Source organism: Rhincodon typus, chromosome 19 (genome assembly GCF_021869965.1).
Source record: "Rhincodon typus isolate 14 chromosome 19, sRhiTyp1.1, whole genome shotgun sequence".
Classification (NCBI taxonomy): domain Eukaryota; kingdom Metazoa; phylum Chordata; class Chondrichthyes; order Orectolobiformes; family Rhincodontidae; genus Rhincodon; species Rhincodon typus.
Window position 1 is genome coordinate 14,801,177 of NC_063350.1, and position 25,000 is coordinate 14,826,176.

Sequence of the window (25,000 nt, forward strand, 5' to 3'; positions counted from 1 at the left end):
TCACTATTGGAATAATACCCAAGTATAAGTTCTGCTCTAGGAGCCATTTAGGTTAAACCTCCCATGGACTACGTTCACCCGTTTCTAGAAAATGAAGCAGATTTCTCTTTGCTCCATCAGCTACTCACCCAAGTTCTTACCTTGGGGGATCGTACCTGTATTTCTGTCGATGAAATCCATGGACTCTTCACTTGCACTGAAGTGACTGGAAGCTGCTTTCATACTCTTTTCAGCAGGTTCAGTTTCTAGATCAGAACCAGTATGTACTGAAGAGTTTGTACTCATGGGTGAGCGGGGCATATCCGTTAGTGAAATTCTCCTATTGGGACCACTGATCAACATGGACTTGCTGAGAACTATCTTCGGTGATGCAGTCATATCAAAGTTTAATTTCATTTTTTCATATTTATCAGGTTTAGCAGTTCCGGCTGCTGGATTCTGGGGATCTTTTAACATCTGAAATTGGTTGTTGGGAGTATATGGCGACCGGAAAGGTGCATAATTGAATACCCCAAACTTTTTGCGAATGTTTTCCACATAAACCTCCATTTCTTGCATTGCACTGTTGAAGATGCTTTTAGTCTTTTTCACAGAAAAGGGAATTTCCTTTGACATGAGGTAGCAATTGTTTATTGGAACCCAGGCCCTGCATTTAGAAGAGAAAATGTATTTGTAAAATTTGAAATCAAGATAATTTGTCTTGTTTCAAGGACTAATATATATCCTTTTCTAATTCTGGTTATCTTATCAACTCCACATTCCAACAACAAAAATATTATGAGAACACACAGTTGACCTCATAGATAGCTACCTTGTCTTTATTCAACTGCTTAAGTACAAGAGAAAATCCCAGGAGCAACAGTATCGTTTTCTGCCCTCTCACATGAAGTCACATTCATTCTTGCACTTGCTGACCTATAATGACTCTCAGTACTGTCACACCTCAATCTTAAAATCCTTATCCTAGTTTTCAAATCCTTCCATGCCTTTGCCCCTCTCTATTGTCGTAATCATCCCAAGCTCAGAACCCACAGAGCTGCACTCTTTCAAACCTGGTCTCTTCCACACATCCAATTTTCTACACTACCATTGGTGGCTTTGTCTTCAGTTTCCTCAGTTCCACGTTCTGGAACTGACTTGCTAAATTTTTCTCCTCTTCTCCCATGCATTTCCCCTTTTAATGCATTGTTTACAGCCTGTATATTGGCTAAACTGCTCAAAAATATCTTTAGCTTGGTGTCAAATTTCATTTGATAATCCCTGGGATATTTTATTCCAAAACAAAAAGTGCTACATTAACGCATTGCTGTTGTGATTAAAAATAGAATAAAAAGTTATAAATTCTGGTTACTGCTGGAAAGGTTGCAACAATACCAGGCAACAATACAAGCAGCAGGATGAATCTGTCAAGAAAACCATTCCTCATTTGAGATACTGAAATAAGACTATCTTTCATTTAGGAAATTAGAGGGAACTGATGTCCTGGACAAAATTGTTATCCTTAGCTCATTACAATTCTTGTTCCACATCAGAAGGTCATGGGTTCAAGTCCCACTTCAGAGAGCTTGTAAATCTTGGCTCGCACTTCAATGCATCACCATGAACTGGCAGTGCTGCTTTACATGTGAGAAAGTTTAAAAGAGACCCTATTTGAACTCTCTGGCCAATGGGGCACAATTTCATGAAGAGCTGAGGAGTCCTCCAACTGTTCTGGCCAAATTGGAGCCCTCAACCAATACGTGCAACAAAAGCAAAATAGTGCACAAGGTGGAAATCAGAAACAAGATCAGCAAAGGCTGGAAATAATCAGTGTGTCATGGAGAATCTGTGGAGAAAAACAGAGCTAGCATTTCAAGTCAATGAAAACCCTTCATTGAAACAGTGTCACTGCAGATAAAGGATCAATGATTGAAATGTTAACCATTTCTCCCCACAAATGCTGCTTTTTTCCACAACTATCAAGGCAAACTATACTACCATCATCATATCATATTTGGGGAGGCAATGGCATAGTGGTATTATCGCTGGACTGTTAATCCAGAGACCCAGATAACATTCTGGGACCCAGGTTCGAATCCTGCCGTGGCAGATAGTGGAATTTGAATTCAATAAAATATCTGGAATTAAAGGATGTAATGATGATCATGAATCCATTGTCGATTGTCAGAAAAACGCATCTGGTTCACTAATGCCCTTTAGAGAAGGAAACTGCCATCCTTACCTGGTCTGGCCTACATGTGACTCCAGACCCACAGCAACGTGGCTGACTCTGAACTGCCCTCTGGGTAATTAGGGATGGGCAATAAATGCTGCCTAGCCAGTGACGCCCTCATCCCATTAATGAATAAAGAAAAAAAATCCTTCAGTGCAGACCAGGAATGAATCGCGTAGTCTCTTGCTATATATGACTCAACTCCATAGTTTTGGAAAACAGGAACTTGTTTTTAAAATTGCTGGTACAAGAATGCCAAACTAAAATAGCGCTCAGCTACTGTTGTCAGTCGACAGATTTTCTGATTCGACAGCCAACAACAACACATTAAATGGAATTACCTCATTGAATAGTTTTAAGGCAAAGATAGATTTTTGAACAGTCAGGAAATTAAGGATTATGGTGGAGCTGAGTAGACGAAAAGATCAGCCATGATCTTATTGAATGGCAGCGCAGGCTCAATGGGCCAGATGGCCTACTCCTGCTCCTATTATCTTACGAATCCTGACACTGTTATAGTCAGCTACTCAGTATATTGCTACATTAAATGCTACAACAAGGAATTTTTAAAAATGTACTTGAGCCAATAGTTTCTTGTGTAGTGCCTTAAATTTAACTGCTCCAATGATTAATCAGCACCAGTGACAGTTCTGAACTAATGGTACCTTAACAGAGTGCTGTATTGCTGCTAGGATACAGCCTGAGCTTCGAAAGAAACTAAATTATAGTGCTGGTGCTTTTTTTGCCACATGTTAACTGACATAGCATGAATAGCTCACAACCCTAAAGTTACATTTTACTGAAATTATGGACCAAATTGCTAACAAATACACATCAGAAGCTTCAGATGAAGTTTCAAGATGTACATGGCGTTGCCTTCTGTAATTTTCCATCACACAGAATCAAAATGCAATATTGTAAATGTTTTTAAGAAATGGGAATGTGCTAAGGGTACCAAATTAATCGGTTTCCTATGTAGACTGGCATACAGGAATCTTGTCAAGAACAACTTACCAGAGAACAGATCAATTCTCACCTGTCATGCTGCCCGAAGAAGCGTGCATCAACTTGTCCATCCTTATCCCGCAGTGCTTTTGCAGGCCAAAAGGGAAAGCCTTTAAGTTTAGCCCAGACAAGAGGGTGGGGGTTACTCTATACATAAATAAAAAGGGATACATCTGTAAATTTTACCGCACAAAAACAGGAGAAATATATGGACATCTCTGCAGTGCTGAACACAGAATATAAAGAACAGAACAGAGTAGGAGGGTTGATAATGTTCAGTGCAAATGACTCCGGGGTGGCTCAGTGGTTAGCACCACTGCCTCACAGCACCCAGATTTGATTCCACCCTCGGGGGACTGTCCACGTGGCATTTTCACATTCTCCCAGTGTCTGAGCGGGTTTCCTCCAGCTGCTCTGGTTTCCTCTCACAGTCCAAAGATGTGTAGCTTAGGTGGATTGGCCACGTTAAATTGCCCCGTAGTGTCCGGGGACGTGCAGGTTAGATGGGTTAATTATGATAAATGCAGGGTTACAGGGACAGAGCAGGATGGAATGGAGTAGAGGGGGGCACTGAGTCTGGGTGGGATGCTTTTCAGAGTGTCAGTGCAGACTTGATGAGCCAAATGGCCTCTTTCTGCATTATAGGGATTCTGTAACAGCTTAAGAGCTGCAATTCTCATAACATCATGGACTGGAAAACCTAATATTTCAATGGAATATGGCAACACATGTCTTTACATCAGTGTCCATCTGACAGGTATTGGAAGCATTTGGATGGACAACTCAATCAGTACACCCATCACGAGAAAGGGGAACAATTTGCTGGCTCACTTCTGACTTAGGAGATGCTGTACTTCACGGTGAGAGGGAACATAAGTATCGGTTCCTTAAATTTTCAGTCTACTTTCTTAAAATGAAATTATCTGCTGTGAGAGTGAGAGAAATGGAAATTTTACAGGGTCAGCTTTTGAAAACTTTCCAAATATATAATTGTTCATCAGCATGACAGTCAAATATTGTACTTTTTTTGGAACAGGCATTATATATTTTGGAGCCAAGGTGGCATTATACCACAACTTCCTTCAGAAGATGAGGGGCGCACAGCAGCAGTGTTTCAACAGGGTGATATTGAGAGTTGGGAAAACTCTGAGGAATGTAGTTATTACATTTTGCCTGAACATCAGTGGACCTACAACACTAGACAAAAGACAACTGATAAAATACGCTGAAGGTTGAGATATGAACATGATAAATGAATAGTATAGCAGCAAGGAAATGCTGTTTATTTATTTTCAAAGGGAAATGTGAGAAAGAATGTATAAAATTCAAGTTTTGGAAGTAAACTTTAAAAGGAGAAGAATGGATATACAAGATGAAATTTTGTACTCTTCTCCATGGTGTGGTTGGTGGTGCTAAAGGAGGGGGATAACTCATTGAGCAAGACAGTCTCAGGCACGTACCACACCACCTTCCCATCTCCTCCCTAATTACATCGGTGGACAACCATTCAAATCTACTCCCAGTTAAGGCCCTTACATGGGGAATTAACGTCCAGTTTCAGCCCATCACTGCTGGCATTAACCCAGCTAGTTTATGGGCTGGAGGTTGGGAGAGGAAGACGCCTTGGTCAAAGGCACTCAGTAAGAAATCAATAGCCACCTCTGCCCTTGCAACTGACATTAGAACCCCACATCACAAAAGTGTTTTCTGAGGTGAAGTGATGGTGACCATAAAGAAAGTGATGATTTAATTTATTCTTTCCCAACATTAAATGTGACTCTGGCACTGGCTGTAGGGTTCTTCAGGTTTCCAGCAAGCTGTGATGTAATCAAACAGGCTAAACACCCAATCACAATGAAAGATGCTCATGGACAGTAAAGCAGTAAAAACAAACAAACATTCATGAGCCCTCATATTTTAATATTTTGAAAGACAGCAGCATAAAGATGGAACAAAGTCATAGAGATATACAGCAAGAAACAAAACCATCGGTCCAACTCGTCCACGTCAACCAGAAATCCTAAAGAAATCTAATCTCATTTGCCAGCATTTGGCCCACGTCTCTCTAAACCTTTCCTATTCATATATTCATCCAGATGCCTTTTAAATGTTGTTATTGTACCAGCCTCCACCACTTCCTCTTGCAGCTCATTCTATACACGCACCACCCTGTGTGTGGAAAAGTTGCCCCTTAGGTCCCTTTTAAATCTTTCTCCTCTCACCTTAAACCTACATCCTCTAGTTTTGGACTCCCCTACCCTGGGGAAAGGACTTTGGCTATTCACCCTGTCCTTGCCCCTCATGATTTTATAAACCTCTATAAAAAGGTCACCACTCAGTCCCCTGACACTCCAGGGAAAACATCCCCAGTCTTCTCAGCCTCTTCCTGCAGCTCAAATCCTCCAACCCCGGCAACATCCTGGTAAATCTTTTCTGAACCCTTTCGAGTTTCACAACATCCTTCCTATAGCAGGGAGACCAAAATAGCACGCAGTATTCCAATAGTGGCCTAACCAATGTCCTGTACAGCCGCAACGTGACCTCCCAACTCCTATACTCAATGTACTGACCAATAAAGACAAACATACCACTTGCCATCTTCACTATATGATCTACCTGCGAGTCCTCTTTCAAGGAACTATGAACCTGCACTGCAAGGTCTCTTTATCCAGCAACACTCCCCAGACTGTACCGTTAAGTGTATACGTTCTGCCCTGATTTGCCTTTCCAAAATGCAGCATCTCACATTTATCCAAATTAAATTCCATTTGCCACTCCTCAGCTCACTGGCCCATCTGACCAAGATCCCGTTGTACTCTGAAGTACCCTTCTTCACTGTCCACTACACCTCCAATTTTGGTGTCATCTGCAAACTTACTAACCACACCTCCAATATTCATATCCAAATCATTTTATATGAATGACAAAAAGCAGTGGACCCAGCACCGATCCTTGTGGCACACCACTGATCACAGGCCTCCAGTCTGAAAAACAATCCTCCGCCATCACCCACCGTCTTCTACCTCTGAGCCAGTTCTGTGTCCAAATAGCTGGTTCTCCCTCTATTTGGTTGAGCTAACCTGGCTAACCAGTCTACCATGAGGAACCTCGTCAAACACCTTACTGAAGTCCACATAGATCACGTCCACCGCTGTGCCCTCATCGATCCTCTTTGCTACTTCTTCAAAAAACTCAAATCAAGTTAATGAAACACAATTTCTCACACACAAAGCCATGCTGACTATCCCTAATCAGTCCTTGCCTTTCCAAATACATGTGAATCCTGTCCCTTGGGATTCCCTCCACTGATGTCAGGCTCACCAGTCGAGAGTTCCCTGGTTTTTCTTCACCACCTTTCTTAAGTAGTGGCACGTCATTAGCCAGCCTCCAGCTTCCGGCACCTTACCTGTGGCTCTTGATGATATAAATATCTCAGCAAGGGGCCCAACAATCACTTCCCTAGCTTCCCACAGAGTTCTGGGAGACACCTGATCAGATCTTGGAGATTTATCAACCTTTATGCATTTTAAGATGTCCAGCACCTCCTCCTCTGTAATATGGACATTTTTCAGGATAGCACTATTTATTTCCCCATGTTCTATATCTACTCTATCCATCTCTACAGTAAACACTGATGCAAAGTACTCGTTTAGTATCTCGCCTATTTCCTGCAGTTCCACACATAGGTGGCCTTGCTGATCTTTAAGGGGCCCTATTGTCTCCTTAGTTACCCTTTTGTTGTTAATGTATTTGTAGAATCCCTTTGGATTCTCCTCAACCCGGCTTGCCAAAGCTATCTTATGTCCCTTTTTTGCCTTCCTGACTTACCTCTTATATACTCCTACTGCCTCTATACTCTTCTAGGGAATCACTCGATCCCTGCTGTCTCTACCTGACATATGTTTCCTTCTTATTCTTCACCAAAACCTCAATTTCTCCAGTCATCCACCATTCCCTACAACTACCAGCCTTGCCCTTCACCCTAACAGGAACATACTGTCTCTGGACTCTCGTTATCTCACTTTTGAAGGCTTCCTATTTTCCAGCCATCCCTTTATCTGCAAGCATCTACCGTCAAACAACTTTTGAAAGTTCTTGCCTAACACCATCAAAATTGGCCTTGCTCCAATTTAGAACTTCAACTTTTAGGTCATGTCTATCCTTCTCCATAACTGTCTTAAAACTAATAGAATTCTGGTCACTGGCCCCAAAGTGCTCCCCCACTGACACCTCAGTCACCTGCCCTGCCTTACTTCTCAAGAGTAGGTCAGGTTTTGCACCTTCTCTGGTAGGTACATCCACACGCCAAAATCAGAAAATTTTCCTGTACACACTTAACAAATTCCACTGCATCCAAGCCCTTAACACTATGCCAGTCCCAGTCTATGTTTGGAAAGTTAAAATCCCTACCATAACTGACCTATTATTCTCACAGATAACGGAGATCTCCTTACAAATTTGTTTCTCAATTTCTCGCTGACTATTGGGGGGTAGGGGTGGTCTATAATACAATCCCATTAAGGTTTTCATCCCTTCCTTATTTCTGTTTCAAATACACAGGATTAAGGACAAAAGATGATATAGGAAAGAAAGTTTTTAATGTAACCTTTTTGAACTTATCGAATTTGACATTCCACAAATATTAAGAAGTGTTTTTCAGGAGTAGGGAGATTGTTCAGCAATTATTTTGACACAGCATATTGTTAAAAACCCAGGTAACCATATCAATAAGGCATAATTTTAAATCGGGAGGTTACAGTAAAATGGAAGAAGTTGGCAGCTCACATCAACTCAAATGATTCCTGAAGATTTCCATTTGCAGGGACTATCAAGATCACATGTTATGGAGGAGCAGGGAAACACCAACAGAAACACCCTATTTTCTACATTTAATAGCCCATGTGATGGGGCCAGAGTTGTTGTCAGTTTTCCAGTTTAAATCATTCAAATGTTGATAGTTTCACTACTACAGCTGCAAAATCCAGATCTAACTAGAGGGCACAGGTTTAAGGTGAAAAGGGAAAAATTTTAAAAGAGACCTGAGAGGCAACCTTTTCAAGCTGAGGGTGATGCCTGTATGGAACAAGCTGCCAGAGGTGGAGGTGAAGCCGGGTACAATTACAACATTTAAAAGGATTCTGGATGGGTACAGGAATAAGAAGGGCTTAGAAGGATATGGGTCAAATGAAACTAGATTAGTTTAGGATTTCTGGTTAGCGCATACGAGTTGGACCGAAGGATCCGTTTCCATGCTGCATAACTCTGACTATAAACGATCCACAAGGTCTGATCAACTTGGGAACAGATTTGACTGACGTTAATCCTCTTCACAAATTACACATTTATCGGTTAGGATTTTTCTGGCCGAGTCTAGCTTCTCCTGAATGCATCCATCGAAGGAAGCCAGGGAGAAATCCGCTCCATGTAGGAGCAGCATTGCAGGCCAGGATTGGTACAGCACTGTGTATCAGGAATTAAAGATCCCAAAGCCACTTTGACAGTGACTGAGGGAAGGCGAGTGAGTGGTAAGGTAAGGTAACAACTGGATAGGAAAGGGGGCAGTGTGTCAGGTATGTGAGGCGAGTGGGCTGTCAGATGACTGCTTAGGATAGTTGGGATGTGGGGTATTGGAGGGGGTTCGGAGGCAAGGCTGGAGGAGATGGGTGCATCAGTGTCTGGAGGCCAGGTCCTTCCGAGAAGTGAATGGCAGCTTTGAGAATCCGGCTATCAGTTTAATAGTCATCCAGGAGTTAGGGGAGGAGGTTTTTAAAACCCCAAACTTTTTGGACAAGTATTAAGCTTAATGAGTTGAAGTACTCAGAATTCTTAAGCTTTGAGGCCTTTTTTTTAATAAAAAGAGAGTTCAAAACACAGGGGAATTTCCCATCGTAATCTTCAATTTCCTGGGGATGCCCCTAGGAGGTAACTTCATTTCGACCCACAACTCCAGTCATCCAGCAACTCAAGCTATTGGAACATCTGAGCCAATATATTGTTCTGCTATCGAAATTGAAGTACGTGCAAACTCATTCATTCTTTTGAAGCCACAAGGTGTTAGTGTTCTTCTGTCTCAAATCATGGAAGGCTAACTATTCTTAAGAAAATCTGCACACCAATTAGAGATCTGATTGGTTTTAAATGCAGCTCCTGAAATCAATTAGAGGGCATTTTCAGTTGCTGGGAAATTGTTGACCACATTGTGAATTTCAGTTGGCATTTCTCTTTAATTCCTAAAGCTGAAATGTATTTGGCTGCAATGCAAAACACATACCTCACAACTAAAATAAAGCTCAGTGCGGCAGAGTCCTAAAGTTCACTAATAATAGTCAAGACTCTGACTAACAGAAAATAAGAAACAGTGAGTTCAACTGAAGTCTAAGTTGTCTGATGAATGGACAAGCAGTACTTTGCTGCCATAAACACTGAGGTTTGTCATTCAGTTTCTCCAGAAAACGCCAACTTACACAAGGTTCACAGAACCAGTTGTCTCTCTTCTGGCATGCTGCCAAGTAGCATTCTGGACAAACTTCAATCTCATTCATCTATTAAAAGAAAAGAAGAATACAGTCACCTGAAATTACTGAGTCTCAAGGTACAACAAACAAGAATGCTAAAAATCAGAAAGACAGAAATGAACAGCAGTGTTTAAAACAGAAAGAAAGAAAGAAAGAAAACTAGATTCATATGAAGAATCTAGCGAACAAGGTCAGCATAACCTAATCTTTCTCTTTCAGATGTTGAAAGATATGAATGATATGGCTAACCTTGTGTTCTTATTTCATATAAAATATAGTACAATACAGGTAAAAGATCCTTCTGCATTCCCCCAATAATGCTTTATAAATCACAAGTACAGCGTTGAGACACAATGCACTTATCTTGTTATACTTACTTCATGCTCGCAGATTTTAATGATCACTTTTGCTGTTGCTGTTAGTTTGTGATTGGCTGCAATACAAAAATCTATTATTGATTTTAAAAACAGAACACTACAACATTAACATTTAATTCATTAACAGAGCACATCCTACGAATGTTGTATTGCACAATTCTATAGGTCTTGGCAAAGTGACAGCACTCTCACCTACCAACTAGAAGGTTGTACACCTAGGACTGACACAGAGCGTAATTTACATGGACTCTTCAGTGCAGGATTGAGGGGGTATATTGTCAAAAATGTCACTTTTCATAGGGAATGATGGCCTGTTTTCTCTGTTCAGATGAACATAAAAGATCCAAAAGTTCTTTTTCAAAGAACGTCAAGAACTTTTCCTTTTCCCTAATTTTCCTTCTGCATTTTCCTTCTTGTAGGCAGCAATATACTGCTCAAAATTCTATTTCAGACAGACATCAGATGGACAGTGGGAAGAGAGCCATAAAATAGGCTTTTCAAAATTCCATCCATAATGATGGATAAATAGCAATGTACTTCCAAGTCAGAATGGTGTTTGGAGAGTGGGAAAAACTTGGTGCATTCCCTTGCTTTTGTTGCTGTTACCCTTTCAGGTGGTAGAAGTCATTAGTTCTGAAGGTACCAAAGAAGCCTTAGTGAGTGGCTGCAGTAGATCCTGCAAGTGACACACTTCTCCAGTGATGGAGGGGATGTAAGCCAGTGGATGGGAATCTGATCAAACAGGTTGCTTTGCATTTGATAGTCTCTAACTTGAAGAGTTGTTGGAGAAGAACCCATCCAGACAAATGGAGAATAAGTTACATTGGTGTGATGCAACAAAGAGGAAGAACTGGTATTTATCGCTCCTTGTTGGTTGTACAATCTTTGTGAAGTTGGGAGGTCAGCCACTTGCTGCAGAATACCCAGTCTCTGAACTGCAAGTATCAGCACTTAGGTGACTGGTCCAGTAAAGTTTCTGATGAATGGAGCACCCCAGGATGTTTACAACAGGAGACCTGCTGATGCAACAACACTCGTGTTCAGGACTCTATTTCTGATGACAGTCATTGTCTGTGGTGCGGATGGTGCTTTTCAACTATCAGCTAAAGCCCTCTGCTTGGATTAAAATAACCATGGAAAGTACTGGAAAAACTCTGCAGGTTGGGCAGCATTTATGGCAAGAGATAATGAGCTAACATTTCAAGTCTGAATAAGAGTCATTGATCTCAAAACATTGCTGCTGTTTCTCTCTGCACAGATGCTGCCAGTCCTGCCGAAATTCTCCAGTAGCTTGTTTTTATTTCTGATTTCCAGCATCTGCAGTAGTTTGTTATCTTAGACTTTGAATTCAAGTCTTGCAGCATGAGGGCATGGACTGATTCATTACCTGAGCAACTTCAAGTGGAACTTCAATGCTGCTCTCATCAGCACACCACCATATTTATGACCATATGTTTTCAAAGTGATCACTCACCAAGTTCAAGCTAGCAGGCCTGGAATACTGCCCTGACAAACTCCTGCACCAGTGACCTAAACTGAAATGAAAGGCCTCAATGGCCTTGGCCATCTCTCTTTGTTCCAGTTATTTTCTACCCCAGTGACTTCAGTTTTATTCCTTGGTACCATGTTCAGGCAAAAGCTTCCTTGATTGTCAAGATCAGTAACTCTCACCTGAACTCTAGAAATCAGCAGTATCCACGTTTGGACCAAACTTGAATTGAGAGTTGCAGCAAAGCCAGAGCACACAGCATATTACTGGTGATTAATTGCTAATTGGTAGCACTGTTCACAGATCCATAGGTCATAGAATTCCTACAGTGTGGAAACAGGCCCTTCGGCCAACTAGTGCACACCGACCCCCAGAGCATCCCACCCAGACCTATTCCCCCTATAACTCAGCTAATCTACACATCCCTGAACACTAGGGGCAATTTAGCATGGCCAATCCACCTAGCTTGCACATCTTTGGACTGTGAGAGGAAACCGAAGGAAACCCACGCAGACACAGAGAGAATGTGCAAATTCCACACAGACAGACAGTCGCCCAAGGGTGGAATCGAACCCAGGTGCCTGGCACTGTGAGGCAGCAGTGCTAACCACTGAGCCACCATGCCGCCCCAAGTATCAAGTGCTGATACTTGCAGTTCATAGACTGTTGATGATCCTTTTTGTTAGTTTGTTAATTGGGAGTAGGTTGCTAGGTGGTAATTGACCCAGATGGATTTGTACTGCTTTTATGTAATATGCAGGACAATTCTTCAACTTTAGGTAGATGCCAGTATTAGAGCTGGACTGGGACTAACTAAAAGCGCAGCAAGGTCTGGAGCACAGGACTGAAGCACTGCAGCCAGATATCGTCAAGTCCATTTCCTTTGTTACGTCTGGAGCACTCATCCACTTGAAATATGGATGGAAGTAAACCAATGAAGATTTACACGTGTGACCTTTGGAGAAAGCTGGCTGACAGTGCCAAAGGTCAAACAGGAATAACTTGGCAAGAAGCCAACTCAGCATGGAACTGAAGGATGAACAATAATCAGAGAAAAGGTGGATTGTGCGGTCATCTGACATAAAATAACTCACTTTAAATTAACGTACTTCCCCTTCAGTCAAAGGAGAAATCTACATTCGTAACAGCAAAGTGTACACTTGCTGGATTTTCACATGTTCCATTTGTACACTCTTGTACTGCAAGTTCCCACTATCTCAATGCTCAAATGCTCCAGATATGTAGCACATATGACATGCTCCGTGATGAAGCTTTTCCAGTCCACACCAAAGCAGCAGATCGCAACCAGAATAGTTGCAGCAGGGTTTTGTAGAACTAGTTTCAATCTCACCTAGCAATGGAACGGAAAGGGGAGGAGACAGGAAATAAAACATTCCACTCCTGGTCATTCTTCAGTATTCCCTGCTAATCAACACCAATGTGTGCACAGGAGCATGGACAAAAGTTGAGCTAAAATGCAATGCTTTCCAATGTGAAATAGCCTGAACTTCACGGTTCATTTTCTTTCACTCATTTGCAAAAGGTTTCTCAGGGCCCTCAACACAAAACCAGAAGCAAAATAAAAATTCGGTTACAGCCAATACACTAACTTTTGGAGTATAATGATGTCTAAGTCCACAGGAGCAGAATTCACTCCTACAGCCAGGGACAGCTACCATACCACCACCGGATTGGAGTGGATATGCTGCGTACTGTACAGTTTCACAAAAGGAAGTTGTTTAATCAAACTTCAGAGACACCACTTTGTAAGGATTACATTTATAAGTTGAAAAAGGGGAAGTAAATCAATGGCAATTCAAATAACAATAACATTTGGGTGTAAACCTCCACCATATTGGAGGAAACTACACAATTTGTACATTATCAAACTACCAGAGCTTTATTAGCGAGCACAAGAACAACAGGGACAGTAAGGTTCCAAATGTAGCATTTACCTCACAATTACAAATATGTTCAGTCAACTGCAGGTTTCTTTCAAGTAGTTATTTCTGTAGCTGATTTGTGATTATGATTATTTCAGTTCATGTAAAGGGCAAAGAATCAAATCTTTGCGGACATGTAACCACACACTAACAGAAATTTGTTTACTCGAGCATGCTAAACTCAGACAACATTGGTGCAGTTTTTCCAACTATTGAAAAATTATGATTTGCTACGGTTAATTCTAAAAGTAATACAAATTTATTTTTATCTGAACTTACTACCAGTCAGATAAGTTAATTCAAGGACTTCTAAGAAAGTGTTCCTTTACTGAGGTGCCAATGAAGAATTGGCTATTAAAGTAACTGGTCAAATATTACAAAGGAGTATATTTTCTAGTAGACCATTATGATATTTACCACCATTATATATGATGCAATTATGCAATATCCATTTGACATCAGCAAGGAAAGCTTCAGTGCACCCATACATCTTCTTCTTGACATTCTGAAAAGAAACAAAAACACTCAGAAATTGCAAATAAGAGAATGGAACCACAATATACAGACGGTTCTGCTATAATGCATGTTCCAGCAAAGCAAATTGGCTATGACATAACTGACAGAAAGGGGAACACTATTTCTAAAACGTGAACTTGTACTGGCTATAACACAATTGCATTGGTGAGTGGAGGGGTATGCGTCGACATCACAAGATCGTTTTGCATGCTTTGTCCTAAATAAGTGCAATGTTAGCGTCCAAAGCGTTTCTGTGCTGGCATCACATGATCGTTTCACAGGCTTTGTCAAACAAGAGAGGTTAGATGACGGGGAAAATTTTTTCTGACCTTATTGATGTTTTGGAAGGTGTTTTCAGAAAATATTGCAGAAAAAAAGAATTTGGATTTCAAGATGCTCCTAATTCTAGATAATGCGCCAAGCCATCCTCCCACCATTGATGAGCTTTCTGTGAACATCAAAGTGCTATTTCTACCCCCAAACACAACCTCTCTCCTTTAACCCATGGACCAGGTTGCAACAGCAGCTTTTGAAGCTTATTATTTAAGAGGCTGATTCCAGCCACTGAGGGGGATAAGGAGAGTATTCTTCAATTTTGGAAGAGCTTTAACCCCAAGAACAGAATTGACATTATCGTCGAGGCCTGAGATGATGTCAGTGAGGACTGCTTGCACGCAGTTTGATGGAAGCTTCTCCCAGATTCTTTTCAAGGGTTTTAAAGGCTTTGATCCATCAGAAGAGCTCCCAAGAATCAAAGAACATTGTGTTGATCTTGCAAAGGAAGTTGGATTTGAAGAAGTAGACAGTGAGGATGTTGAAGAGCTGCTTGAGTCCCACTGTGAAGACCTCTCTACAGCTGATCTACAACAACTTGTCACTGAGGGGTAAGTGCATGCTGGAGATAAGGAAATTGAAATCCAGGATGCAGCACCATGAGAGCTTTCTACTCCTGTTTTGTCTTCTATCCTGAGGGAAATTGAGAAGCAGTTGCAGCTCTTACAGCACAACGATTACAATGCAGAAAGCAGCAGGGGAGCAGTTCGTGGAATAAAATCTTATTTGGCACCTTATGAACAGCTTCTTCGTGAAAGAATAAAAAGGGCAAAGCAGCAAAAACTGGATGTCTTTTTAAGCTAACCCCCATGAAACAGTCAGAAGACAATGAACCACAGCCATCCACTTCTGGATTTTTCACCCAAACCCTGCACCCACAACTGCATCTGAAGGTGATGACAATAATGATGATGACAACCCTCAGCCCCTGCATTAACAACAGAGCAACCTCAAAACCTACTCCCCCATTAAGTCATCTTGACAGTTTTTCAAGTTAAGATGTTAAATTTACTTTTCTTTCATTATTAGATTTGAATCAAACATTTATTCAAACTGTGTTATCCATTGTGTTAGGCTTTTGAGTGATTCTGTGTTATATTTTTTGGTGATCTGCCCCAATCCTGCTTTTCCCCATAGGCCCTCTTATTTCTGTAGTGCGATTTTCTATCACGCGATGTTGCGCAGGAATGCAACAATAGCGTTATAGCCAAACTGACTGTATTGAAGTAGGTTAAATGCTTTTATAAAGCTGGCCTCGTTAGCAACAGTCATGGATGAATTTAGCACAGTACATAATAGGTAAAAAATGAGGTTCATTCACACAAATCATGGCTCTATTTAACTTGATATCTTGTTGCATGCAGTGATTTGCTTCTCAACAGGCAGTTCCATGGAGATTGAAGCAAATATTCAAACATGCCATGCTCTATTCCAAAAAACTAGTTGTTGAAGGATAGAACTGAAACTAATCCTTACACATACTTTTAAACTCATTTTTCTTATTTTACCATTATAAATTGCAAGCATACAATTCTCAGCAGTGATCTTGTGGTACATTGATAGTGCCTCTACATCTGTGTCAGAAAGTCATAACGTATCTGAACAAGTTGGTAAAATTTCTCTACGCTTTCTAGTCCAAAACACCACAGTTTCAGTTTGCACCTACTTATAGATATTTCTCCAATCAATCCATCCAGAGACGTTATTACATACCTCTGGAGCAAGTGGGACCTGAACCTAGGCCTCCTGGCTCTGAGGTAGCGGCACTACTACTCTGCCAGAAGAGCCCTTGAAACTTGCACACAATAATTCCAGGGACTGTTTCACCAAAGTTACATACCATTGAAGCAAGGCATCGAAACTAGTCTTCTCAATCAACCTGTTCAGACATGTTGCAGCACCCCTCTGAAGCAAGTGGTACTTGACCCAGAGTCTTCTAGTACAGAAGTATACACAATATTATTATACACCTCTGGAGCAGGTGAGATGTGAACCCAGGTCTCCTGACTCAGAGAAAGAGACATAACCACCGTGCCACAAGAGCTCTAGAAGTTATGTAAAACTACCAGTTTTAGGTCAACACCTGCATACGATCAAGCACAATATAAACCGGTTGATTAAACATATCTGCAATTAAATATAATTAATATATGGCTACAATGATTGGTAAAGGTCAAAGAGAGCAATATTTGAAAACTACAATAAAACAAAGTGTAGCCTTTATTCATTTTTAGAGGGATAACTATTTCGGTCACCCTGGAATTTTTCAGTGTTTACTTGATAAGATCACCAAGATATAGATAATCAGGAAACATTTGGTTACACAGTCTAAGAATTAGCAAAACAATCCATATTTCTTTTTATTTTGTTACATGTGGGATGGAGGAGTAAAGGGATCATTGAGTACAGATTTACAAATTAATAAAAAAGTGGCAACAGAATTATGGACAAATCTATCAAAAATACCAAGTACAGAGGTCCTCGTTACTCATAGGAGATCTGTTCCAAGAAAATCCAACCAATACGAAAGAATGAAAAACAGGGATCTATTTCCCATAAGAACTTAATAAGTATTTAGAACAGATATTTAACAACTCATCAAGATAATGACACAAGTGTGAAACAGCTGAAGAAATTCCAAAAACTGTTCCTTAACAAAATGGGGACATCTTTGTGAAACAACAAACATTGGGGCAACAAATAGCACAGTTCCCTTGAAATCAGAGATGAATTCTAGAGGGATAGAACTGAATTTTCTTTTACTGCTATGAACATTACTTATGCATTCTGTTCCGCGTATTATCAAAAGGAGGTCCTGTCTGTGACTGCTCCTCTTGTGTTCTATATTTTTCTCCTTCAAATTATGATAAAATAATCAGAAATCATTGCTCTAACAATGTGCATACATCAAATTTCAAATTCAGAAGTATCTTTATCATAGAGAGGCTGGAATATGGAATATGCTGAAATATGCACTACAGATGAAGCAGCCAGGAGTAAGTAAGTCTACCAGTAGCTGGTATATGGAGTGACTGAGGCAAATGGAAGAGAGGCTTTTAAAGGGATGTTGAATGAATGATAAAGGAACATAGGAACAAGATGAGGCCATTCAGCCCTTCAAGCCTGGGCCATTCAGTCCTTCAGCCTGCTCTGCCAGTCAATAATGGCTGATCTATGGCCTTAGACCCATATCCCTTGATACTCTTGCTTAATAAAAATTACAGATTTAAATTTAACAATTGAATTAACATTGCTTGAGGAAGTGTGTTCCAAATCTCCACGACTTGTTACAGGTAGAAGTGCTTTCCAACATCTCTCCTGAATGTCCCGGCCCTGATTCTTAGACTATGCCTCGGCTCTAGCATCTTCAACCAGTGGAAATAGTTTCTCTTTATCTACTTTGTCTTTCTCTGTTAATATTCCAAAGACCTCAATTAGAACAACCCTTAATCTAGTAAATTCTAGAGAGTAAAGGCCTAATTTGTGTATTCTGTCTTCATAAATTAACCCCTGAAATCTAGGTGTCTTACTTTTAAACCTGCACTGAACTTCCCTCCAGGGCCAAAACATCTTTACTAAGGGTGTGGTGCCCAGATCTGCTCACAGTACTCTAAGTGGGGTCCAAACAAAGTTTTGTTTAACTGCAGTGTAATGTCTGCAGCCCGAAACTCCAGTCCTTTATGTATGAACGCCAGCATTCCGTTAGCCTTCATGCCTATTTTCTGCACCTCACTCCCAAATGTATGACTTCAAGTTTATATTTAAATCCATCTGCCACAGCTTTGCTCATTCACTTAATCTATCAATATACTGTCATGATTTCATTCTGTCATCAACACTATCTACAATGCTGCCCGATTTTGTGTCACCAGCAATTTTGGATATTTGACTTTATATGCCATTATCCAAGTCATTAATAATTATTACATATAATTGAGGTCCAGAACACAGATCCCTGCCTGGACTCCACGAGTCATGTCTGCCAATTTAAGTCCTTACCCATTATTCCAACTGTTTCCTGTCAATCAAACAATTTCCTAGCCAAGTCAGTAATTTGCCCTCAATTCCACATTAGCTAACAGTCTCTTCTGTGGGATTTTATCAAAAGCTTTCTGGAAGTCCACAGAAACAATATCTACCAACCTACTTCTGTCCACCATCTTTGTCATCTCTTTAAAAGACTCAATGGAGGTGCGTCAGGCAAGACCTACCCTTCATGAATCCATCTGGACTCTCCTTGATTAAATAAAATTTTGAGGTGATCAGTTAGCCTATCCTTGATAATGACTCCAACATTTTCCCCAAAGTTGTCAGGCTAACTGGTCTGTAATCTCCCGGTTTCCCTCTGTCCCCCTAAATCAAGGGTAGGAAATATTGAACGCAAGTAGGGTGCGAGATCGCTCAGAATAGGAAGAGATGGCTCATATGAAGCACAAACACTGACAAAGCAGATTATCAAAATGCCTGTTTCTTTGTGCATAGAATTTACATCACAATTTCATGTTTTCTTCTGAATTTATTTGGATTAAATTAATATTTCTATTTTTTTGAAAACAGCACATTGTGAGAAGGAGAAAGGTTTCAACAAAACTACCAAATGTAACCAAAACAGGTAGATGGAATCAAACTGCTTTAACTTTCACCTGAAAATGAAAGCACAAAAACACTAAAAATAAAGGACAACTGTAGGACACCTGGACCTTGTTAGTTTATTCAGCAAACAGGCAAATACTTTTCACTGCACAAGTGCAGTGTTGTCATTTTCAAACCCTACCACTAGATGGCAGCAGATGAAAACAAATGAAATTGCTGCAAACAGTATTTCTGTGCTGGATTTGGAAGCAAAGTGAACAAAGGCAAATTGAGTACAGGGTGAATAGAGCTGCTCCCAACTTGGGAAGCAAGGTACAAAGATCTCATCAAATGAGCTTACCTTTTCTAATGTGCAAATATCCATTGGATGGAAGATGTATTCAGCATAATCAGGATGCTGTTCTAATGAAACTGGCTTCTGGAAGGGCTCAGTCTGTTAAAAAGTTAGAAGAGGAATTTATGAAGCTAACAGAGACGTGAAGGGTGACAAACTAAATGTTCAGGTAAAATATTAAAAAGTTACAAGTTTCAGTTCACTTTCAAAATTAAGATTTTGATTTTACGTCCAGATAAAAACTGCAGCACAACAGCTTCACTATTAAAACTAATGATTAGTCAGGTCACGACAAATCCCATAAATTATCACAATGATAAACCATGGTCCTAACCAGGATTAAAGGCCTTTGCATAAAGGATGATAGGAACCGTTCAGTGTTGAGGGCTATGCTGCAGGAATATATACAGTTTAGTGTACCCTGGGCCACTTGGAATAAGTGGTAACAAACGATCGACGCAGTATGCCCCATTAGGAGCCAACAGGAAGACAAGCAATGCAAATAAACTAGCCATTGAGAATATCAGATGGATTATGCAGTGACTCCTTAAGAGATCAATTGATAGTACCACTGACAAGTGCCTGGTGTGGGTCATGCACCCATTCTCTTAATCAAGGCATTTAAAAGAATTTACAAAAATTAAAGAAAAACTGGCAGACAGAAATAACACAAAGGGAAATAATTACCCAAAGATACCATTGGTCTATGGAAATGAGGCATTTCTCACAGCTTTTATTTGTTTTTTTTGCACGAGCAGGCAGAGAGATATTCCAATGTTTTTTGGGAACAAATGGATCACCTCTGCCACTATTGGCAGCTGGAGATGGAACCATTAAACAAATCACAAAGAGAGGACCTCTCAAGTAGTAAATCCTCATGCAAGTAGTTTGTCCCACGTGACAACAGTAAGTATTAATGTCTCTTGTGTTTTGAGTGATTAGCAATTCTATTTTCTATCGTTTCCAGGATTCATTAAGCAGGGTCATCATGTAGCTACTGCAGTTTTTGAATTTTGCAAACCACTCCATTTTTATATTTGAAAATTATTAGAAATGCAAACAAAAACATGCTGCCCCATTTGGTCTTGATTACTATTAAATATGATGCAGGATATTTAATGATATTTAGTTGTATTAAATTAATTTTCACCATATATTGTTTTCCCTGCTCACTTTATCTGAACAATCACCCCATTAGAATTTAATAGCCTCAGCCAATGAATCAGGCTCAACTGATATCAGTGGTATGTCGCATGAGGAAGTCAGAAGGAAAAAAAAATGATTTCCAATTGTAGCTACATTTACTTACTCCTGGCTGCTTCATCTTCTGTAGTGCATATTTCAGCAGGTAAGATAACTGATCTATAGTAAGCATGGTCATAGCTTTACTCTGAGTCTCAATACATTCAGCGACTGTGATTTTCTGCGAAGCAAACAGATTTAAAATAATTTACAAAAAAAAACAAATCAGCTTACATTGAATTTTTGGAGCACAAACTTCAAATCAGCTGCAGAACCATCTCAGCAGAATAACATGTCACACTGGTTGACTGCAGCTTTCCAGGAAGCACAATATTAATCTCCAAACAGACGTTCCTTTTCTTCAATAACTGCATAACGGTCTGAATGGCAAGGATACCAAACAATGCCAAAGCCAGCAAATTTAACACCAAGATACTGCATTAACCCTTTGAAACACTTTGAATTATGTATTCTCCATCTTCTAAGCTGATTATAAAAAGTGCAATTAGAGAATTAAAAAATTACAACAGCTGCAGATTAGGAATAGTCACTTAGAATACTTTGGTCAGAAATTCCACCTTCATTGCTCAAAGGGTTAATGATGTACATATGTTCTGCCAAGCTTACAGAATGCTAATCATACACTTTAGCAACTCAGTTCCCTGTATCCATACCAGTTTGTGTTATTGATGTACCTTACCCCAGGAATAGTGGCTACATGCGTCCTTTAACCAGATTTATAACATATAATCAGTATTAAAAATCCCACTTTCTTAATTTAAAAAAAAAATGAATTTGAACAAGTTCATGCCCATTTCCCTCACCGTAGTTTTAACTATCTTTTACCATACCTCACATTCTGGACAGAACCAGTCCCCTTCCGGTTCAGCGTTCAGTTTTAAACACTTTGCATGGTAGACACGAGGACAGAGCTCGCAGCACAGAACCTGGCCCTCCCGGTGGCACACCCAGCAATAGAAGTCATTTCGACCATCCTGTGGTACAACATGAAGAAGGTCTTTGGTGAATGGCTGCTTCATAGAAGCAAAGGGACCACGTCTAAGTGTCAACTGAAATGGCAGGCAAGAGAAACAGGCTTGGTTTCAAAATGGGATGATCAGCAATTGTTAGGGTGCAAAAAAAATACCAGTTCTGTTAGGCTTCTCATCCCAAACACCAGATGGTTAAGGATGCAACATGAACAACAGTCATTGTCACAGGGTTGCCAGAATAGTACAAGATATTCAGGAGATGATAAATTAGTGACAAGCTTGTTTTTTAAAAAAAAGGAAGCAAGTCGCAGAAAATTCAGGCAATTGTACTCGATACTTTCAAGACATGCACTTAATTTTCCAGACATTAGTCTTGCGAGATGAAAGATTACAAGTAGTAAAAGTTACTACAGGTATTTGCACAACTGAGACAGGAAAAAAAAGCACAGAGGCAATGTCCAATTGTGTTTATTAATTTTAGTAGGAAAGATGATACATTTTTTATGAAAATGTAACAGAAACCCTTCCATCTGAATAAGCAATTTGATACCTAACAAGTACCGGTATTCTAATTACACTACATCAAGGTTAAAACATCTCACATCTAATGCATTAAGCAATACTAAAAATATTTAAAAATCGACTAGATTTACTTAGCAATACTGTACCAATATTAGCAATGCATACTAACATGCATGTTCTGTGCAACATAACATTACTTATTGCCTCTCACTGGCAGTCAGCCAAAGCTACTAACATTTCTTTTAAGAAACAAGTTTTCTGGTGTTTAACTGCTGGCCTTCATTGAATTTTAACTATGGGACCCCTTCCTAGTTGTGTTCATCTGGCAACCAACCACTTCTATACATGCAGCACTATTAAACCCTTCAATTCAGGTAGGGCTTACTAAGCTGTCAGTCAAATTCTGCAAGGCTCACAATTATTAAGGCAATTTAACAGCAGTGCTAAGTCAACATTCAACAGGTAAATATTTACACCAGGAAACCTAGCCTCTCAGGAGGATATCTGAAAAGCTTTGCTCAAAATTCAAGAAATAGAAGAAATCAGCTGAAGTGTGAAAAATGTGCCATCCTGTAACTTGTCAGTGTCTTTGGCTCTTACTACAAACTCTTTATCTTAGCCTCCAGTTCTACCCTCCCTCTTCCTGTTTCAGACTGAGGCACAAATTTGGCATTCTATTTGATCCTCAGCTGAGCTTCCAATCCTTTAAACTCTCCATTAGCATTACCACCAAGTCCTACCCATTACATTTTTGCTCACTAAATTAGCTTCCCTCCATGCCGCATAATAACTTGCTGTTTGCGTGTTCAGCCCCGTCCACATTCTTGCTCCTCTCCCTGAAATGTGTGCTCTGCCAATTCTGGCCTATTAGGCATTGTTGATTGGTTAGGCACCTCTGCTGAATTCTCCTTATTAATCTCTCTGCCTGCCTCCCTCTCTCTCTCTCTCTCTCTCTCTCTCAAAATCTGCCTCTGAGCTGCAGGTTTTTAATCTCTTGATCTAATGTATGTAGGTCATCATTGCGGACCCTTTGAACCCATTTATGTATTGCAAGTTAAAATTATTTGAAGCTGGTTGATTTGTCTTAATCAGCTGATAAATCCAAAAAGATATTCTATTTCTACACTAAAAGAACACTGCCACAGTGTCCAAGAATTTAATCTTCCTCAAACATTTAATGAGATTGCAGCAATAAAGGAAACTGCAGTGTGGTGGTAATTTTTTTTATTCATTAGTGGGATGAGGGCATCACTGGCTAGGCCAGCATTTATTGCCCATCCCTAAATTGCCCAGAGTCAACCACATCGCTGTGGCTCTGGAGTCACGTGTAGGCCAGACCAGGTAAGAATAGCAGATTTCCTTCCCTAAAGGGCATTAGTGAACCAAATGTGTTTTTCCGACAATCAACAATGGATTCATGGTCATCATTACATCCTTAATTCCAGATTTTTAAAAATTGAATTCAAATATCACCATCTGCCATGGCGGGATTTGAACCCGGATCCCCAAAACATGATCTGGGTCTCTGGATTAAAGGTCCAGTGATAATACCACCAGGCCATTGCCTCACTGGATCAGTAATCCACAGGCCCAGGTTGATCCTCTGGGAGCAGAGGTTCAATTCCCAGTAGTGCAAACGGTGGAATTTGAATTCAAATCAACAAGATATGGAATTAAAAACTAGTCTCAGCAATGACAGTCATGAAACCTTCATTAATTTATTGTAAAAACTAATCTGGTTCACAGAGTCTTCAGAGAAGGAAATCTGCTGTCCTCAACAGGTTTGACCTACATGGAAAAGCAATATGGTTGACTCTTAGCTGCCCTCTGAAATCGCCCAGCTAGCCACTCAGCTCACTGGCATTTAAGGATGGGCAACAAATGCTTGAATGCCATTGACACGCACATCCTATGAAAGAATAACTTTTTCCAAAATATTGGCCAAGACTGTCTATTCATCTGTGAATTAAGCGTGTTACACAGGGGTTTTAATTCCAGGAATTCAGCAGTGAGTGGTTGTCTAACTTGACAATTTTAGGTGGTCCCCAGGCTGGAGTGATGATGAAAATATTCAAATTTAATTCAAGGCAAATTTTCAGAGTAAAATGAAGTTTACTGTATTTCATGATGACCTAATTTTCTTTCCCCAGGTTACAAATTATCCCGTTACATTCTCCTCAGGTGGAGCTACAGTCAAAAACAAAATGATTTTATCTCCCAGCTACAACTGAAGTTATGGGCAGGTGTGCAGAGCATTTGTTTTCTTGTAGATTTTGAATTTTACTGCACTCAATGGTTGCACTAATGCACTTGAAGACAACATTAATTACAAACACTCACAAAAAAAAATCACTGAAGTATGAAGAATATTAACTATACATATAAAGAGTAATATCCAGAAGGAATGGAAAAATTGAAGTGCTTTAAAAAGTAAACAAGTCTGATTTACCTATTCTCATTATTTTCACACTAGCAGCATTAAAGTATTTGGGAAAACACAAGGTTAACTTGCTCGGAGTGGGGGAAGAGTTGAGTGAAGAGACGAGGGTAGAAGAATAAGAGATTCAACAGTAGTTTTATTTTAATCAAGTATGTGTGTCCTATATTCTGGCTCAGTTACGAAAGCAACAGGGAAAAAAATTCACTGCTGTTTAAAGCTTATCTACATACAGATTTAGTTTGATTTTGAAAATAGTTATCAAATTAGTTGGCCTTATGTCAACTGCAGTAAACCATATTTTGCCTATATGCCCCAAGTACTCACTCTTCCTTTTTGAATGAATGTTCCACACCAGCCTTATTCAAGGCATGCAAGTATTGAGCTACATTTCACCTGTTTACTTTTAACAAAGAAATGCCCATGTAGTACTGTGATTAAAAGAAAGAGAACATGGTCTGGGTAAAATAAATACCTTCCTCAGCACATA

General features: G+C 40.0%; 1 protein-coding gene across 1 annotated transcript in view; it reads right to left on the bottom strand.

The window, feature by feature from the left end:
• Positions 1–120: 120 nt before the first annotated feature.
• Positions 121–25,000, bottom strand: part of LOC109927927 (protein kinase C-binding protein 1-like) — a 222,528-nt gene continuing 197,648 nt past the window's right edge. Inside the window, exons 4-11 of the mRNA XM_048608543.1 lie at positions 21,411–21,629; positions 20,627–20,740; positions 19,324–19,416; positions 13,959–14,046; positions 10,110–10,165; positions 9,682–9,759; positions 3,249–3,364; positions 121–646 (exon numbers count right to left, since the gene is read on the bottom strand). Of these exons, the coding sequence (XP_048464500.1) occupies positions 121–646; positions 3,249–3,364; positions 9,682–9,759; positions 10,110–10,165; positions 13,959–14,046; positions 19,324–19,416; positions 20,627–20,740; positions 21,411–21,629 (1,290 nt within the window). The remainder of the gene's footprint in view (positions 647–3,248; positions 3,365–9,681; positions 9,760–10,109; positions 10,166–13,958; positions 14,047–19,323; positions 19,417–20,626; positions 20,741–21,410; positions 21,630–25,000) is intronic.